The sequence below is a fragment of the Notothenia rossii genome (assembly GCF_949606895.1).
Source record: "Notothenia rossii genome assembly, chromosome: 2".
Classification (NCBI taxonomy): domain Eukaryota; kingdom Metazoa; phylum Chordata; class Actinopteri; order Perciformes; family Nototheniidae; genus Notothenia; species Notothenia rossii.
This window is the reverse complement of record NC_136904.1, coordinates 12,060,625-12,081,131: the sequence shown is the minus strand read 5'-3', so window position 1 is coordinate 12,081,131 and position 20,507 is coordinate 12,060,625. Positions and strand designations below refer to the sequence as shown.

General features: G+C 42.9%; 1 protein-coding gene across 2 annotated transcripts; it reads left to right on the top strand.

The window, feature by feature from the left end:
* Positions 1–725: 725 nt before the first annotated feature.
* esrp2 (epithelial splicing regulatory protein 2) lies at positions 726–20,425 on the top strand. Of its 2 annotated transcripts, XM_079666950.1 has the most exons (16): positions 732–882; positions 1,056–1,209; positions 1,682–1,810; positions 7,800–7,913; positions 8,473–8,587; positions 8,789–8,884; positions 11,317–11,371; positions 11,856–11,966; positions 12,539–12,671; positions 12,828–12,870; positions 14,602–14,903; positions 15,578–15,808; positions 16,125–16,323; positions 17,618–17,819; positions 17,942–18,137; positions 19,196–20,425. In XM_079666950.1, exons 2-16 carry the CDS (start codon positions 1,078–1,080, stop codon positions 19,280–19,282), a joined length of 2,145 nt encoding a protein of 714 aa, XP_079523076.1. In that variant the 5' UTR covers positions 732–882; positions 1,056–1,077; the 3' UTR covers positions 19,283–20,425. The 2 variants fall into 2 exon arrangements, with proteins under 2 accessions (XP_079523075.1, XP_079523076.1); XM_079666949.1 differs by having other exon boundaries at positions 726–1,209; positions 19,196–20,422.
* The last annotated feature ends 82 nt before the right edge of the window (positions 20,426–20,507 follow it).

The window sequence follows — 20,507 nt, the reverse complement described above, 5'->3', positions numbered from 1 at the left end:
TTCACAGTGGCACTCCCACTGAAGCAGAGGTTCTCAGAGGATGAAAGGTCCCAGGTTTGAAACATGAAGGAGACAATACATGTATTTGTTCCCTCTGTCTCTGATTCTGCATGTGTCTGTCTGTGTTTCTTTGTTTTGTACTCCCTCTTCCTTTAATTCTATCCTTCCTTCATTCCATTCTACCTTTAGCCTAAATCCAGAAGTTCAGAGAGCAACCGTCATACTTCATTTATTTTATACTGACAAAAACCTGGAGCAAGGGCTATAGGACAGGCAAAATTAATACGTCTCAAAACTCAGTACAGTTTATTATTGTCTTTATTGTCTAGAATAAGATTTATCTCCCACGCATTTTTGTAACATGTTATTTGATTTAAACATTATCAGCACTCAGTCAGCATATGAGAAGTAGGCCTGCATAACTCTTTTATCATTTAATACCCAAACACACTCAAACGTTTCTCTATTTTGGCAGCTGTATAGGTGTATCGGTGTTCTTATTTAAAAATTGCATGAATTCCAATGTTCATTAACTTTCCCCTATCAAAGTGAAACATAAGTAGGCTACATGCCTCATGGAAGTATTACAGCCCTGTTTTGCCAGACTACTTCCTCATTAGCACTTCTGACCAATGAGATTACAGCACTCACCTCAACCTCCCGCCCTCACCTTTCCAAACCGGCCAATAGGCGAGGCCTTTGGAGCTTTCCTAGCTTGGAGGCCGGGCCACACAGGTAACTCAGAAAAAAAATAGAAAGGAGAGGAGGAAAAAAACCTCCAAGGCTTGTTATGGAGTTCGTGTGAAAGAAACACGGATTTCCACCCTTCTTTACCAGTTAAACCAGTATCTCTGGATAGAGCACACTCAAGTACTTCAACAGGTAGAGTCTCCTACCGCAAAACTCTTTCGTGGCTCCTCTGAAAAATAATCTCCCCTTTTTTCTCTCTCCGTTTACCTCAATTGAGTTTCTAGCCCTTTTGTTCGCTCTTCTTATCACTTGGAAAAAGGTGAACCCTCGTGTCATTTTTATTTTAATCTTTGCTTTAATTGTAGTTTTTTACCCTTGTGGTCCCTGATGGCTTCGCACAGTGATACTCTGGTGGTGTTCTTTGGGGCAACAGCTGGTGCAAATGGGGGTAAACTGGGTTCGGATGAGAGGGAAATAATTCTCTTGGTGTGGCAAATTGTGGATCTACATGAGAAAAAGGTACGGACCTTTCTGACCCCGTTCGTTCGTTTTACGGTTTCTTATGTACCCAGTGTTTGTGGCATAGTGTCTACCTGTAGTGAAACAGTATGTTTGTCATTTAAACCAACATGGTGTGCTCCCTGAAACCGTCTGTAACCTGCTTTATGCTAGCTAACGCTACATCAATTCTCCGTCCAGCCGTCTTATTAGCTCACCTTTAACAGGTGTGCAACCAACATGTATCAAGCAGGTGAGGACTGTAGTTTCGCCTCCCAGGGAAAACACACCGTTTTGGTTTAGCATGTCAGCTTGTCAATACAAACAACGCTTTTAATGACAATTGAGTGCTTTTTGCAACTACATTGTCAGTTGTTTTACTTTTGTAAGAGTGCATTTCCTAAATGTGGGGGGTTTTATTATACTATTTGCCATAAATTAGCAAATCTTCCACGCTTTATTCTGCGCCATGAACCGCTAAATCCATTCACAGGTCGGGAAGCTTCATAGGTGTCTAGTGAAGCCTGACTCTTTGGAGCGGACAGACGAGTGTAAAGAGGAGACAGGGCTGACTGTGGAAGATATCCTCAAAGCTGAGCCCCTGGATACAGTTCTGCAACAGGTGAGTCTGCCTGCTCTCTTAATAGAGAGGTGCATTTCTATATAACTAACATTTAAGAATCAGGTGTCTTTTTTTTACCCTCTTGATAAAATAATGTTTTCACTCTTTTCTTACACACATGCACACTTTAGCTTGAATGCACACACAGGAATGGAAGGAACACACACTCATGCATTATCATTAAGATGAAATGTCAGAGTAGAGTCCACACTGTATTCCTACTAGACCTTGAATGCCACCTTGACATCCCCAAAAATCGTTTCCCTCTCAAAAAAGGCCTTAGAAGTCCTGGTGCCATTTTCCTACCGTGATAAAAAATCTCTCACTGCTGTCATTAATGTCTACGGTATGAAAACCACAGCGTCGGCTTGTAACATCTCGCTGCTGTCGGTAACAATGAGTATTTCAAAAGCTAATTAAACTGAGCCAACTTCCTTCTGACAGTTAATGCCCAGAGCGGGATGAGATGAGACAAGCCTGAGATGCTATTGAGCTGCAAGTTAATGTGAGGAGTGTCACAATTACCTGATGACCTTTTAAAAATTAATAGTCTTCCACCTGGTTGAGATATGACATTTGTGTTACCCTGCCAGTTAAACTCTGCTGACAGTTTGTAGGAGCTCAGGGGCTAGGATAGGCACAGCCTGAGGCCTCCTAAGATTAGCAGGAGTCGCAGGTCTAGTCTTGCCTCGGCCTGATGCATGCTGTAGACATCTGGAAGGTGGAATGTTTACCTGAGACCACACCTCTGATTTACGCTGCAGGACAGACAGGAGGGAAAGCTTTTCAAAACGTAGGCTTCATCCCCATCACACAACTTCTTTACGGCCAAGATCTACATTTGCTTTGTGGTTCCTCCCAGTCAGGTGGTGTGTTTCGACAATAGTGCTTAAGTTGCCAAACATGTTTTTCAACCACCTTTGTTTGACTGATTGCACCTTCCCATATGTCACAGTTTAGAAAACCTATTGTTATCATGCTGGACCAGGTTGGTTGATATTAATGCCACTGAGGTCTAAAAACAATGCATTCACAAGCAGCTTAGTTCTGGTAATCAATCAAAAATAGGGTTGTATTTTTTAAATTATTTATGGGGCTTTAAAGCCATGAGGCTCCGGGGGTTATGACAGTCAGCACAAAACAGTTACAGTTGTATTGGCTTTTGATCCAAATAGTGAAGTCATTAGTGACTCAGACAGACCTGGTAAGACTTCAGCTCCACTGTAGGTTAGCTTGTGTGCTGAACCTTCAAATATTAACCCAAGCTATCAGCTCATTCTTTTCATGTCTTTGTGTTGTTGGTTACTTTTACTCCCTCTTTGTTATTCTACGATAAGTTTGATCCCTGTTGATACTGGGAATTAAAATACATTAACATTATTTCTAGATATGTTGAAGTGTTGTCTAAAACTGCGGTGCGCAAGCATCTGTTCTCTTTAGGTAAGGTAGCCCATTCCATCGTATTCAATGATAGAAAACAAACAAGCAGAGGCCTCTTAATGGTGGGCTTGTTGTATTGACCTGTGTGGTCAGAGCCCCCAAGGACGTTTTCTTTAGTGAAAGATTTATTTAGGGAGAGAAAGCTAGAGGGATTAGAAGGGCTTTTTAACACTTAGTTTTCAAGCCTTTTCATGTAAGATTCTCTTCTTGGAGCACAGCTGTCAGTACTGTAATAGCAAGTAGGAATTGTAATTGTAAGGTTGCATTACAAAAACCTGTGGCTTCTCTCTTGCAATGCTATCAGAGTAGACCAATGAGCGCGGATATGGCTATAGAAGATCAAGCATATATGCGTTTCACTATTACCTGTTACACCTTTATTATGTTATGGTGTGTTCCACACCTGGAGTTCAATTCCTGGGAACAGTCTGATGGATAATTGACCTTCTGTCAGGCTGCTGCTGCTGCTGACTGTACAGGCTTGGCTTTGGTCTGGACACTGACAACATGTCACAGCCTGTAGAGCTGCACGTGAAGTAAGACCTCACAGACATTGTTGGTTTTGTTGTCGTTGTGACAGCGCTTTCAACACTTTCAGACCACAGCCAGGAATACTGACTACTGGCTTCAGCGTTGACTTAAGTAACATCTTTGATTGATTCACACAACCGGCTTTTGAACACTATAGCAAAAGGCTGCATAATTATCAATTTGATTTATGAACCCGGACCCACAATGATTAAGTGACTGCTGGGTGTGGTTAAAGTTTACAATGACTGTTGACATGTAGCTAAGAAAGCAAGTTATGGGAAGAAATCTGACTGAGACAGGAAGTAACTGGAGGAGGAGGATGTAGTGCTATGACCTCATTACATCAAAGTCAAGTTTCCAAACCAAGTCTCTCTTAACTTTGTAAATGTATTAATGCTATGCAAAAAACAATGCAGTATACTGTAAGTGACAGAGCAGCTAAATCTTTATTTTGAGACTGGTGCGGGGGAAGAACAAGTTTCTTTATCGTTGGCATGTATTTGTGATTTTTCCTCACACTGGAACACTTTTGCTCTTTAGGTTTTATTTGTTTCTATTGATTATCTTTTCTTTATCTTAGCTTATGTTAGTTATTCTGCTGTGCTTGGTGATGTGGTGCACATTCTCATAGTGTACAAACCTGGCACGAAATTGGCTTAAGAATACGCACTGCCAATGAAAGATATGTCATTCACATGATTATCCGTAGTGACTGTTTCCCAGTTTGAATGATCCCTCTGAATGCCAGCAGCGTACTCTAATAAAACGTGCTGATGCGCAGTGTGTGTTTGACTTTAGGGCCTGAAACGGTTACCACAGGGCCTGCTCCGACACTCCCTGCTGCTCTTATCAGAGTTGCTTTCAGCCACCACCACCTCACCTCTGCATACAGCTACACTGGAGAGCAAACTGTGATAGGACCATGTTCAAAGGCCACTTCCTCCCCCTCATCTGTGGAAATGCTTTTCAGAGGGTAGAGTGAGACTGAAAGCTGCTTTAGAGGACATTTGGAAACCTAGTGTGTGTGTGTACAGAAATCATGCTGGAGACAGAACTTGATGTTGAAAACATTTAACTTTTATGCTTCCTTTTTATTATACAGAATTCTATTTTTTGATTAAATGTCTCCAATTTGAATTGTTGTAAGTTCTGCAAGTTACAACAGGGTACAGAAGGGAAATGTGAATAATGATCTGTTGGCCCTTCAATGTGAAGGACTTTATTAAATACTATACAGATCATGATGTTCATGAGCCTGTCTTAACGTCCTGTTGTTTCTACTAATCTGTTGTCACGGTGGGATTTCTCTTCTGTTCAGCTTGTTTGCTCAGTTCAAATGTTTTTTTGACACGGTGGAGAAAGGGAGTGGGTGTGCCACTACGTCATCTGAAACATTTGCTTTTCTCTCCGTAATCCAGCTTTAGTAATTTGCCAAGGTGGAGCTGCATGCACAGCTATGAGCAAACACTACTCCTGTTATCACTGCCAACATGAAATTGTCCTGTATGGTTGCTTCTGCAAAGTGCTGGTGGATTAATCTACACAACTGTGGAGCAACATAGTTTTGGATTTCTTTGTTTAACGTTAGAACAGTAAATGCTTCAGGTATTAAGTGGGATTAAAGATGGTAGCTGACTTTGTATTATTATTTTAGAGCGTTTAGACCCATGCTACTCCTTGAGAGAAATAAAAACACAGCAGAGACTGGCTTATTGAGAATATGCACATTAAATGAGTGAGGGAATTCAAATGTAGGTACCGTACTTAAATTCCACAAACGTTGTCTTTTACTTCTTGTTTTCTACTTTACTATCTTGGTAAAGGCTGTAATCCAAGGTGTACTGTATCATAACAATTGAAGAAAAGGGAAGGTAGATTGTCGTTGCCAAGACATTTCAGATATTTATTTTATTGTACAGCGTGTATGATAATTATAGCCCCTAAAATAGAACGATTTGTGTCTGGGTTCCACCCTTTTTAGTTTATCATAATATTGTGGTTACATAGACAGCTAAACATGTGGAGTTTCCTTTCACTAAAATGAATCGTTAACATATTGTTCTGGCATTCAGTTTATTGTAACCGCCCTTCATTATAAGTCAGTCAGGTGTGGAATTAAAATGACAACACAGAACAACCTTCTCCCATTCATCCTGTTGTGCATCTGTGGTGTATGACATCCGGGTCACCATGCAAACATTATTTTTAATTATTATTTGAAATAGTTATTAGACAATGTAAAAAAAATACATTATCTTTTTAATGTGTACCCACTCTGTAACGTGTGTTGTAATATCTTTTTGGCTTTAGGAAGGTAGCTGTGACTTTCTGCCACAAAGAACTGTTGCAGCTCTCGTGTAAAACCCAATCACTCAATATCATTGTAAAACAAACTCTTTTTTTTTCTGCTTTCCTTCTCAACTGAGCCATAGAACAACTTTTGAAAGCTGCAACCAGCAAGATGTTTGATTTTTTTTTTTTATGGTTTCACATGACCTTGACCCAGAACAGGGTGTTAGTGAATGAATGGTAATGACTGTCTATGCTTAAAGTCATTTTTGCACAACTGCAAACATATTTCCTTAATAGTTTGCAAATATTTGTAATTCATGGTTCAGCGACCAGTGATTATAGGTCTGATTGTGTTCATGGGCCCTAAGTGTTTTTTCTTAGATCAATGATTCTTTCAGCTTTCTGTCCAGACCCCCCAAATCTAACCCAAGGCATTTGTTCCCTTGTCAGCAGCTGGTAAGCGTTGCCAAATAGTCCTGCATGACTGTTAGGGAGCATGCCTAAACACGCACCTCTAATACTCTCCCACTGTCTGAGGATAAGTCATATATAGCCAATGGCCATGTGAAACTAGGCAGTTGCCCTCACACTGAGACACTCTAATTTAGCACTTACACTGGTGACTTTGAGGGGGTTAGGAAAAAAAGAATAACAAAGTTCTAACAATTTTCTAAAGTGGCCAAAGACACGAGCAAAAGCTACTCCCTGTTTGCATTGGAACATTAGACCGCGAGGGAATACCAGAGGCATTTAGGTCCATGATTTCAGAAAGATTTCAGTTTGTCAGTATCACTCAAAGCTTGTCTTTATCCACATTGAATCAACCAACTCCTAGTAGGTGAACGTGTTACTAGTACTGAAGATCTCATTGAGAATCAACAGCTTTCACCTGTCTCTATGTACAGTGGAGTCGCATGTAAAGATCCGCTCTCTACACTCTGTGGATCAACTGATTAAATATTTAGCAAGCTAAGATTATCAGCTATTTTGACGATGAGCTGATACCTAAATAAAATGTCATGGAAACGGTTTAACATGATGTTGTTTTTCTGAGACGGTAATCAAACAATGATATTCTCACGTGGTTAGATTGGGCCTCAGAACTCTGTCCTGTGACCTCGGATGTCATTTTCCTGTATGTGTTGACATTTAAGTAATGGCCTCTGTTGACAGTGAAATGTTGCCAAGAACAGGTTGACGCAACAAAAGGCTCATTTAATGTGGTAGTTATAAATAAACATGTACATACAGTATGTGGGAGCTGCTGGTATGAAGGATTGTGTGTTGTAGCTGTCAGCGTAAACTGTAAAGGCAGGCAGGTTGGACCCGTAGTACCCGTACGGTTGTTATTCCTCCGGCTGTGACTGTTTGTCGTGTCGAGAGAAAACTGTGATTAGTGGTGTGATCATTCCTCTCCTTTGTCTGCTCCCTCCCTCGCTAGACAAACACTGAAACCTGTTAGCCTCGTTTGTAATAAGAAAAAAACACGCAGTCAAATGTCAAACACGCCACCTTCACATGTATGCCTTTAAGATTAAAGAACATTGTTATTCTCACTTTTACATTTTAGGTGGTGTTTGCACATATTTCAAACCAGATATTGCTATCTTCTTATAAATGTTTGTAAAGCAATGTGAATTAAATCATTCTAAATAAAGATAGTTTCGATTTTTATTGTGATAGTGTTTCATTTTCTTTTCTCCTTCCTTTTTGTTTCTTTATGCAGTTCCAGCAGTCGGTGTCATCAGAAGTGAAATCCCTCGGCAGAAGCTCGTTCACACTTTGTGTCGACAGTCCGCTCGTCATCCGACAGGCGCTCCATCCAGAAGCTTCCACTAAGGTAATGTTTCATGCTGTTGTTGCACACGCCTGTTTTAACCAAGTGACATTTTAGACTTGGAGATACAACAAGAAAATGTTTCCAGTAGCATTTATCATTTGCAACACAATAAATGCTACTAGAAACATTGTTGTTCTATCTCCAATGTACAAAGTGTTTTGCATGGAACAATGGAAATTGCTTTGTTCAAATGAAATGTCTTAAATGTGTATGTTTCCATTAAAGTTTTTCTAACTGCAGTTATCCCACTAAACAAATCAATGTGTCGTTCTCGGTGCATGGCTCCAGTGAACTCATAGTGTCTGTGATAAGCATGCGGAAACCAAACACACTGTTCATTTCCAGAACTCAGTTAAATGCGCGTCAACGTAAGGATTTGTTACCCTCACGAACGTTTGCATTGTGCAGTATTAAGAATGAATGCATTTCATTGGAATTATTATTTCCTCTTTTTTCTTTCCTGTTACTACCACAAGAAGATATATTTACATTTCATCATTGCTTCCTGCTGTGTCCATCTTGGCATACTGAATCATTTGTTTTTTTGTCTATTTTTCAGAATCTCGTCCTTCCTGAATGTTTCTTTTCATTTGTGGACTTGAAGAAAGACTTTCAGAAATGCTGCCCCGACGCCACTGCTGCACAGCAGCTCACACCTGCCTCCATGTTGGAATGTATCCTCACTAACATTACTGAGAGATGGTTCTAAATGCTGCCATTAACTGTATATTTCAGGAATAAGACAAAATTGTCTTTCTTTCTTCTTAGTTTTGGTTAACTGATAAAGTAGGCCTAAAACCCTACAGCAAGTCACATCAGCAAGTAGTACACACAAAGGATAGTATCCTGGACAGTTTCCTTAACTGTGAGTGTAGATGTTGGTCTCCCAGCTGTGTCGGAGCAGTCGATGGGAGAGACGGAGGTGAGCAGCATGGTGCAGCTGACCCTCCACCTCCTGGCTGAGCCCTACAGTAAGTCACCACCACGTTTAATCCACTGGTTTTGTCTTTAGTGGGAAAGTTCTGTTTATTCATTTCGGGCAAAAGTTAGGCTGTAGGCTTATAGGCATGTTGAAGCTCCATCTTTTAGGCTGTAGGCTTATAGGCATGTTGAAGCTCCATCTTTTAGGCTGTAGGCTGATAGGCATGTTGAAGCTCCATCTTTTAGGCTGTAGGCTGATAGGCATGTTGAAGCTCCATCTTTTAGGCTGTAGGCTGATAGGCATGTTGAAGCTCCATCTTTTAGGCTGTAGGCTTATAGGCATGTTGAAGCTCCATCTTTTAGGCTGTAGGCTTATAGGCATGTTGAAGCTCCATCTTTTAGGGTGTAGGCTGATAGGCATGTTGAAGCTCCATCTTTTAGGCTGTAGGCTTATAGGCATGTTGAAGCTCCATCTTTTAGGCTGATAGGCATGTTGAAGCTCCATCTTTTAGGCTGATAGGCATGTTGAAGCTCCATCTTTAAGGCTGTAGGCTGATAGGCATGTTGAAGCTCCATCTTTTAGGCTGTAGGCTTATAGGCATGTTGAAGCTCCATCTTTTAGGCTGTAGGCTTATAGGCATGTTGAAGCTCCATCTTTTAGGCTGTAGGCTTATAGGCATGTTGAAGCTCCATCTTTTAGGCTGTAGGCTTATAGGCATGTTGAAGCTCCATCTTTTAGGCTGTAGGCTGATAGGCATGTTGAAGCTCCATCTTTTAGGCTGTAGGCTTATAGGCATGTTGAAGCTCCATCTTTTAGGCTGTAGGCTGATAGGCATGTTGAAGCTCCATCTTTTAGGCTGTAGGCTTATAGGCATGTTGAAGCTCCATCTTTTAGGCTGTAGGCCTATAGGCATGTTGAAGCTCCATCTTTTAGGCTGTAGGCTTATAGGCATGTTGAAGCTCCATCTTTTAGGCTGTAGGCTGATAGGCATGTTGAAGCTCCATCTTTTAGGCTGTAGGCTTATAGGCATGTTGAAGCTCCATCTTTTAGGCTGTAGGCTTATAGGCATGTTGAAGCTCCATCTTTTAGGCTGTAGGCTTATAGGCATGTTGAAGCTCCATCTTTTAGGCTGTAGGCTTATAGGCATGTTGAAGCTCCATCTTTTAGGCTGTAGGCCTATAGGCATGTTGAAGCTCCATCTTTTAGGCTGTAGGCTTATAGGCATGTTGAAGCTCCATCTTTTAGGCTGTAGGCTGATAGGCATGTTGAAGCTCCATCTTTTAGGCTGTAGGCTTATAGGCATGTTGAAGCTCCATCTTTTAGGCTGTAGGCCTATAGGCATGTTGAAGCTCCATCTTTTAGGCTTTAGGCTGATAGGCATGTTGAAGCTCCATCTTTTAGGCTGTAGGCTTATAGGCATGTTGAAGCTCCATCTTTTAGGCTGTAGGCTGATAGGCATGTTGAAGCTCCATCTTTTAGGTTGTAGGCTTATAGGCATGTTGAAGCTCCATCTTTTAGGCTGTAGGCTGATAGGCATGTTGAAGCTCCATCTTTTAGGCTGTAGGCTGATAGGCATGTTGAAGCTCCATCTTTTAGGCTGTAGGCTGATAGGCATGTTGAAGCTCCATCTTTTAGGCTGTAGGCTTATAGGCATGTTGAAGCTCCATCTTTTAGGCTGTAGGCTTATAGGCATGTTGAAGCTCCATCTTTTAGGCTGTAGGCTGATAGGCATGTTGAAGCTCCATCTTTTAGGCTGTAGGCTGATAGGCATGTTGAAGCTCCATCTTTTAGGCTGTAGGCTGATAGGCATGTTGAAGCTCCATCTTTTAGGCTGTAGGCTTATAGGCATGTTGAAGCTCCATCTTTTAGTTGCAGTGAGTTCTTTTCTTACCCTTTTTTTTTTTGCTCAGATATGCTATAAAAAAAACCTAAATAAGCGCAATGTTCCCAAGCAGTTACCGGTGTAATTACCTGGGGATATAAAATCAACTCTGTGACTGCCAAAGTCTTTGTATTCTAACGAAACCTGTCTTGCACATTTGAATAGCATGGAATCTTTGAACAAACCCAAATGTCACAGTGAAAAACACTTCTAACTTTAAGGTGTGGTAGTTTGTTAATCACATAATATCTTGATTATATTATTTCTAGCCAGAGGTCCTTCTATACTTAAACAAACATTAGATGATTAACTGAAGTATAGATGGATGTTATATGACTCCAGATATGTTGAAGTGCAAATAAATCAAACTTTAATCGACATCTTGCATCTCGACTGTGACAGTCGCCTCTGGCTTTACCCCCTTAATAACAGCCAAGCATGTCTTTGGGTGTGACAGTAACAGGAATGCAGAGGGCTTGAAACACACACTGTTGGCAGGGTGAATCTGTTCACCACAGAAAGGAGAGAACATTGTTTTGGACCTACAGGATGAGACGGCACACTCAATCATACAATTATATGTCTTTGTTTTATTTTAGACCACAAGTTCTCCTGTGTGGAAACGGTGAAGTACAAGTTCGATTCTGGCACATGGTATGTATACACTTTTTATTTATGTACATGTATCTCACTCAATCTCTGTTCCTAACACACCTGTTTGTGTACAGACTGCCCCCCCCCTCCTCCCTCCTCCAGCCATTTTCAGACCTCAGGCCTTTAGCATTGATTACAGCTACTAGGAAACCACAAGTGTGTCATTAAAGCTGTCCAACTTTGCCATCAAGTGCTTACCTGGCTATCTAGTAGCAGAACACCAAATCCTGCTGCTCTCAGACAGGGAAAAGCCTATCACCTTGACAACCCCCTGACATTTAATCATGTGTTACAGTGGTAAGCACTTACTGTGAGTGGCCTCTGTGTCTGCAATCTGTAGACAGTTTGATCAAACTTAACAACAGCGTGGTGCTTTTTCTTAAAGCTAAACTAATCTGCAATGTTTTGAATAAACTGTTTTCTTATAATTCCTCTTTAGTAAGTTTTGTTTATATGTCATTATTTTTTTTTTTACCCTCTTCAGCAGCAAAACAGAGCCGGTGGACAATGAGACGGTGATCAGAGCGCGGGGACTTCCATGGCAGTCTTCAGACCAAGACATCGCTCGCTTCTTTAAAGGCCTCAGCATTGCCAAGTATGTTGGACTTGATAGACAAAATTCCTTAAGTCACCTTAACCAAATAATCTTTATTAAAACTCCCACAGGAAAACATTTAAAGTGATTTATAGAGCTTTCAAAGTATTAGGGGGCAGATTTGATTTCACTGCTCTGGCATTTTCAGTGTTTTCAAGGTCGTATAAAATGCTTATTTTAATATCCAATGGAGCTTTCCAAGATGAATGTAAAATGCTTATGTCATGTGTTTAAAGACACTTATCAGTTTTGTACAGTAGCCCAAAAATAGTTCTAAGAAAATCCATGAAACCTCAAGGCATGGCTGTAAAATATTAAAAAGATTAACTTGAATATAACAAAAGTACAGAAATATTAGGATCGGAGCTGCTTCAATTAGCAACGCTTTGATCTGCCACTGTTCTTGGGCAAATATGTTACGTATATTTATAGCTCTCATTTCATTTGATCTATGACTTTGTAGGAAGACCTGTGCCGGAATGAGACCTCGCTTTAAAAGCTTAAAATAGCTTTCCTGGAGTTTTTCTTGACCAAATCTGTGTTGGTTCTCATGTTATCTCTTTGTGTTTCAGGGGTGGCGTGGCCCTGTGTCTGAACGCTCAAGGCAGGAGGAACGGTGAGGCCTTAGTTCGTTTCATAAACTCTGAACACCGGGACCTGGCTCTCGAACGTCACAAGCACCACATGGGCAGCCGCTACATTGAGGTTATTCTCTCTCCTTTCTTTAAATTCTTTGCTAAACACAATATCACTTTTTAAGTTTTGCTCTTTTGTGTGAATCTCTGAAATGTCTTCTAAACTAAATGATTAATAAATGAAGTGCTTCAATGCCTAAATCTAGTTCTCCTCTTGTCCACTCAGGTGTACAAGGCCACAGGAGAGGAATTCCTCAAGATCGCAGGAGGTAAGATTTCCGATCTGTTTTCCCTCTCTTCTCCTCTCCATGTTTGTATGAGCACTCGTAGTGAAAGGCTTTCTGTTTTTGTGAGGTAGACTTTTATTTCAAGGCTTCCCGCATCTTTGAGGAAAAACCAAAACACATGTGTAAAAAGGGCAGCTCTTTAGTGACCGTTAAAAACAGGGGATCTCATTTGCGCTCCGGCTCTCTCTCCTATTACCTGTGACTTTGCCTCATCCCAGTGACTCTCCTGCAGCTTATCTGGTACTAATGAAAGACGCTTTGTGAGGAGCTTCCCCCCTCTGCCCCCCCCCCCATCCCCCATCCCTTCCTCACCTCCTCATCCCCACCTAAGTCCTGCAGAGGCCAGTTGGAGAGAAATTTCACTCTCGGCTAACAGCGGCTCACCTGTTCAATGCAGCCTCGAGCGACACTCCCCCGAGGGGGGGACGGCTGCCGGCCGGGGAAAGGACCGGCTCAGTGCTGACACAAAGGGGGTGTGAAGAGACAAAGGCAGGGTCTGGGGTCTCTGGACCGCAGAGCAGCAGCCTCCAGTAACACAGGACAGAGATAACACACAAAGGAACAGTCACAGAGCAGATAACTTACAGTGGTTGCCGGCCCCACTGTGGACTTTACTCAAATGGGTTAAGATCAGCACATTGGACTCCAAGCAAACACTGTAGGTCCAGCAGACAATTTACAAGTGCATTTATCAATAGAAATGAAAGCCGTTCACTATAACCGTGTGAATCATGCACCGACATCTTTGAGTAGGAAAATGTTATATTGCACCATAAAGAGCAATTAACAAATATGGGCTTGGCATCTCCTGGCTAGTAGTAGCATGAAGAGGGAGAATAACAACAGTGTTTCCCACAGAATTTGATTCTATTTGTGGGGGCACTGCACCGCACCCCCCCCCCAGCAAGAAAAGCCAAAGGCCCCTTGACCTATTCGGGTGGTCCATGCATCCACCCCCCCCCCCCTCAAATAGGATAATACATGCGAGTTCATGGCTTCTGTAGACAACGATCTTGTTGCTCTGTGTTGCTTTGCTAATGAGTGAAACACACCAGAGTTGAGGATCTGTGGGGTTTATTCTCCCAAAAATATCATTAACAATTTACAGTTCAGGCATTTAGCAGACGCCTTATTCCAAAGCGACTTACAATGACCAACTACAGGGACATTCTCCCTGGAGTAACCGAGGGCTAAGTGCCTCGCTCAAGGGCACACTAGTAGTGGTGTTCCAGGCAGGATTTGAACTCGCAACCTTCCGATCATCAGCCCACCTCACTATCCATTAGACTACCAAATCTTTTTTTTTTTTTTAATAATATATTTTTTTTTTATGAGATCCATTTGTGGCGGACGATATTTAATTGTGGCGGCCCACCACAAATAAATCAATGTATGGGAAACACTGAACAATAAATGTGGCTCCACTAATTTAGAAGGTTAGTGGTAACAACCCTGGCCCCTGCAGTACATGTCAAAATATCGGTGCAGCAAAATACTAAAGCCCAAATCGATTTCCATATGAGTGTACTTCAAATGTATCGCTTGTGATTAGCAAGTAGCACCTTGTAAGGTAGCCTCGGATCCCAGTGAGGTTGACTAAGACTAAAACACTGCTCTACAAACGCAGTTCATTAACCATGTGTTGTCTAAAGAGTGTTACTGGGATGGTCGTGTGATGCCAGGTGTTTCAACTGTTCTGTTCTCTGACTCCAGGCACGTCTAACGAGGTGGCCCAGTTCCTGTCCAAAGAGAACCAGGTGATAATCCGTATGAGGGGCTTGCCCTTCACCGCCACATCCCAGGAAGTGCTGTCCTTCCTCGGCCCTGAAAGCCCCGTCACAGACGGTGCGGAGGGTCTGCTCTTTGTCAAGTACCCCGATGGACGGCCCACCGGCGATGCCTTTGTGCTCTTCTCTTGTGAAGAGTACGCCCAGAATGCCCTGAAGAAGCACAAGCAGATCCTGGGGAAGCGCTATATCGAGCTGTTTCGGAGTACTGCAGCAGAGGTGCAACAGGTAAAGGATCTTATATGTGAGGGGTTGTAGAAAGATTTGTACATTTTGTCAGACTTTTAAGAATACTGCTCGGGAAATGTGCTCACGTACTACAACAAGGATTACAAATCCATGTCATGAAGTTCCTCCCTATGCGTGATACCAATGAACATAGACCGACCACAACAGAACGTTTCTAAAGAACTAATGTTGTGATCAGTGAGACAACAGTTGAGAAATCACGTTTACGCAACTGAAAATCTTTTTTTTTGTTATTATGTCACAACATATGTGTGTATTGTTGTTTTGTCATCACCCTGAGAAACTGTGGGAACTTTGTGACCCTCAGTCCAGTCCCATTGGCTGGGAAATGTTAACAGAAAGTAGACTATACTTGATTTAACCTTATTTTCATTTTTATGTCAGTCTAGTTAAGGCTTTTTTGTTTTTTTTAATTAGGATCTCTATTAGCATGAGCATTGGCTATTCTTCCTGGGGTCCTCACACACACACAAAACATACATAAACATACATAAACATACATACACATACATAAAACCAAACTAAAACAAGGCAAGCTTTATACCAGAATGTGGGGAGTAGCATCAAAGATTATTAACTGTAATAGATTCAAGGCAGGCAACGAGCAGTAATGACTTTTCAGATTCATCATTCTCATCCTCTTTGCTCTCTAGGTCCTGAACCGCTACATGTCGGCTCCTCTGATCTCCACCCTCCCCCCCTCCCCCATCGTGCCGGTCCCGGTCATGGCCCAGCCGTACCTCCCGGCGGCCAGCAGCAGTCGGGACTGTGTGCGCCTGCGAGGCCTGCCCTACACCGCCGGCATCGAAGATATCCTGGAGTTCATGGGAGAGCACACCGTGGACATCAAACCCCACGGAGTCCACATGGTGCTCAACCAACAGGTCAGACAGCTGGGGGGGTCGGAGACTAAATGTAAATGTGAAGGTTCACAGTCTTAAAACAATACTGGATGTCGCTCGTCTGGTTTTCTTGGTCGTGTTCATACATTTTTGTATTGCAGCAAGTATTTAAGCACAGATAACATCTCAAGCTGTGACATGTTTTGTTAGAATTGAACTTAATCCGCCAGCCCCAAACTTCACCTACTTTAAGCCAACGCCACTTTCTTGTCATTTTAGAATTTTTGTGAGAGTTGTTAAAGTTGTTCTTGTGCCTTTTATTCATTCTGTCTGTGTCCCCCTTTCTCCTCTTCTACAGGGCCGGCCCTCTGGTGACGCGTTCATCCAGATGAGATCACCTGACAAGTCGTTCATGGTGGCCCAGAAGTGCCACAAGAAGACCATGAAGGACCGGTACGTGGAGGTGTTCCAGTGCTCCACGGAGGAGATGAGCATCGTGCTGATGGGAGGAACCCTGAACCGCAGCGGACTCTCCCCCCCGCCCTGCAAGCTTCCCTGTAAGAGACCTCCACCAGTTGAGCCTTATAGCGGTGTTAGGATTGTCTTTTAGAAATGCTGCCCGAGCTATTAGGCCGACACCTTTCATGCCTGCATTGTTCCTGTGGACTTATCTCTTATTATTTCCAAATAGTCTTTAGTAATGTTTACAGCTTACTATACACGGCCTATATAAACACAATACAGCTTAGTCTCTGCTCTCCTTTGAAAACACAAATGCCGGTTCAGACTGGACGGAATGCAACTCTGTACTTTGCTCTGTATGGCTCATATCTGTCTATGGGACTGGAGATTAGATTGGATTGGCAGCCATTGAAGAGCATTTTCATTTTAGGTTGATTCGGTTACTTCCTGAGAGATGTCTTTTCCCCCTTCCACCTACTAGAATTAGAGTTATGGTGATTTCTTCTTGCCCTCACTACCGGAAACACTTCACAAAGTCAGCAGTGTTTTGTGTCACTGTGTTGGCACTGAGGGTCACCTGAGCAGCCCGCAGCCTCACACTGATAATGGCTGTTCGTATGTAAATACAGCCACGCTGGCATTTGTGTTTGTTTACATGATAGTTATGACAACCCTGAAGGACACAGTAAGCTAAATAAAATACCTGGCTGGGCATACAGTTTTTTTTTTTCCCAGCATGACTCTGGTCTGATGGCTTTTGCCAAGGAAGCATTTCTTAATATTTGTTTAAATGTGGCTGCTCTGTCCTCAGCTGCCTTCTTGTGACACATGCAGACAGACCAAATGATCGATGTCTGAATGTACATTAGATCTTAAAGTACATAATCTGAATTTCAGTCATACAAAAACATGTGTGGTTTTGGTCATGTTTATGGACACACTTATGATGGCTCAACAGTCTGATTTCATGACTGCTTTTGTTGCTATCCCCTAAATCCTCCTCTCTTGGTGATGACATCACTTCTGGCCAAGAAACAGATTGTCATTTTAAAAAATAATAATGAAATGTCTTGTTCACATGTCTTGTCTTATTACACCATCAGTCTAAACCCCAACAATGTTCGGTTAACCATTGTATATATTCCAGACTTCTTTAGTAAGAATTGGTAGATTTCCTACCCTCAGTCTGATGTCACGTCTCTCAGACACATGGTGATGTAAGTAACAATAAGAGTATCATTTCACATATAGGTCACATGGTTGCGCAGGCTGTTGAAATCCTCATGCAGCGTGTTGTAACCGTTCCCTTACTTCTCCATATATGACAGGTCTGTGCATGTACTGAACACAGCATGTGAATGACCGGATCCTCTCTGTCTGTTTCTGCAGGTCTGTCCCCCCCCACAGCCTACGCCTTCCCCACCCCCCCCTCCATGCTCTCTGAAGCGGCCCTCTACCAGTCCCCCCTGCTGGCTGCTCCCAGACCCCCCCAGAGCATGACACACAGCCCTGCTCACGCTCTGGCCTACTACCCCCCCCAGCCACACATGTACATGAACATGAACATGAACTACACGGCGTACTACCCCAGGTTAGTGTCTCATCAGCTACATCTTCATCGGTTTATACCTTTTAGTTCTTTCTATCTCCTCCCCATCTCTACTGACCAAACTCTCTCTCTCTCTCTCTCTCTCTCTCTCTCTCTCTCTCCAGCCCCCCAGTGTCCCCCTCCACAATGAGCTACTTTGCAGCGCCACCTGGATCGATGGCAGCAGCGGTCGCAGCCCAGCCCCACCCTGCAGGCTCCGCCTCCTCCGTGCTGCCGCAGCCTGGAGCCCTGATGAGGATGCAGGGCCTGCCCTACAACACCGGGGTCAAGGACATCCTCAGCTTCTTCCAGGGATACCAGGTCAGCACATGTTGCAGATAAATAACATAACCACAGATATCAAAGTGTGCAGGGATGTAAATACAACCCAAAGATGACACAAAGGTGTCTCCAAGAAAAACCCAGATATTGTGCTCTATTTGTGAAATTATGAAACCTTTTGGATTAAAGCTGCTCCTTATTTGAAGCAGGCTCATTGCAATCAGTTGAAACCATTAACAGCAGCCCCTTGATAATGAAAGTACATCTAAATGCTGACCAGGATAACAAGGGAAAATCTCCCCACAAACTTTAACCCCATGTGAAGGACCAGCTCTGGAGATGTACCCTTTACCAAGTCACACCACAGTAGGATTCAATTCAAAGACATGTGTGCACTTGTCCCCCCTCCCTTCTCTGTGCTGCCCATATTTTTCCGTTGCCAGACGAAATGAGGTGGAGTCCTCTGAAGCAGGTATGAACCCTGACGGGCGCGGCCTCAGACGGTTTGGCACGACAGGGAGTGAAGATGGAGAGGAGGGTGGGGTGTGAGGTGGAGGGGTTGTGCTGTGTTTTTTTTATGACATTTAGTATCGGTTCAACAATTATACTCTGGTGTGTGTGTAAAGGGGGGGGGGGGGGTAGGAACCTTTTTATTTTTTTTACTTGCACTCTGGAGATCTCTACATGCTGAGGGAGTCCAGGAGAAGTCTATCTGTGAGCAGATCTGACCCCAGGCCTGACTTTTGGCTGAAGTTCTGTAATTGTATCTCTGAAGGAGTGAGTGTGTGTTTTTCTGGCTGCAGCAGCGTCTCTCACACGGGCCCTGGGTGAGAGAAGACTTCCCACACCAGAGCTGGTCTCCTTCACCCCCCAGTCCCTAACTATTTCAAACTGTTTAATTTGTTTTTCCTATTATAGCCTTTACAGCACGTTTTTGGTGTGTGTGTTTCTGGTTTGATGTGTTTTTAAGTCTTCCTCAAGGAAGTATTTTTGAGAGTGTATACCTCTTCATCTTGTGTGTATGTAAAGCTGTGTACTGCTCAAAGGCCTCCCCCCCCATCCCCCTGACTGTGCGTTCGTTATTGTGCCGTCTGTAGTACGCCCCTGAGGAGTACAGCGGCATGGTTCAGATGAGCCATCAGGCCAGGAGTCTGATTCAGCCCAAAGAATGGCTCTGTCTTTAGGCACTCACCCCAAGGTAAGAGGAGCCCCCGACCGAAGAGACCCAGAGTGGGCAGAGAGGGCATTTCCTGCACTTAAATAACATCTATATGTTGAGGCTCATGCACGATATGCAGCACTGGACTAACATCACACTACACAATGAGCACTGATGGCGATTTGTGTTAACAGTTTAATAAGGCTGGTTGAATATGGAGTATATATTTTAAATGTCATACTCTAGCATTATGTTATATAAAGTATTTCAGTAAATAAATGTGTAGCATGTGCCAGGTACACGTTAACATATAGCAATTTTCTATGTAAATAATAGCATATCTTTTAACTAGCAAATCATTGAACCAATGCTTTCTGTGACCAAACTAGTTAGCTCCCTGAAGCTAAATGCTTATACTAAATCCTTGCAGAATAGGCGCTTTCACACCAAGTACTTTGCCGTACTTAGTTCATCAGAACTCTTTAGTTCTGATGAACTAAAGAGCAGATCGCGTTCACACCGGAATAAGTCCTTGAGGGAGGATTAGCCAAATCAAATGAAGCCGCTGTCGTCTTCACGGCGTATACTGCCACCCGAAGGCCCCGGCCGGACTGGCTTCAGTAGTTGGGGACTGGCTTCAGTAGAAGCTGCTGGGACTCCCAGCTGCTTCTACTGAAGCCTTTGTCGTGTTCAAATTCCAGGAAAGACAGATGACTTCTAAGTTTAACTATTTATTATGAGAGAGCAAAATATATAGTCACTTGGCCAAGGACTCTGTCACGTCATAGAAATGACAGGCTGTAATCTGTAACCACTATTTCCGGAAAAGAGCCTCGAACCTCGTGCGTGCATACATTTTTATTACACAGGGCGTTGCCCCGTGCATTTTTGATTGGTCAAGACTAGGTGAAGGGATACCATGGTTTAGACTTGGTTCTCTTTGGTAGGTGCACAGACAGAAAAAAGTCTCTTGGCAACACGATCCTCCAATCAGCATTCCGGCCGGCCGGTGGAAGTCCCTCCAACTCTGGGCACATCAGAAGTTATTAATTTTTTCTGAAGCTTTCTGCAGATATAGTGGAATCTTCATAATGCTGCCTCCTAGCTGTGTGTGGGACCTTTCCTCATCACTCCACCGCTCCCATGTTTTATTTTGTGTTGCCATAAGTTAGTCTCTCTCCGTTGGTGCGCTGGGCTAATGGCTAATGCCAGGAAAAATAAAATGGCGGCTTCACAAAACTTTTTGGGAG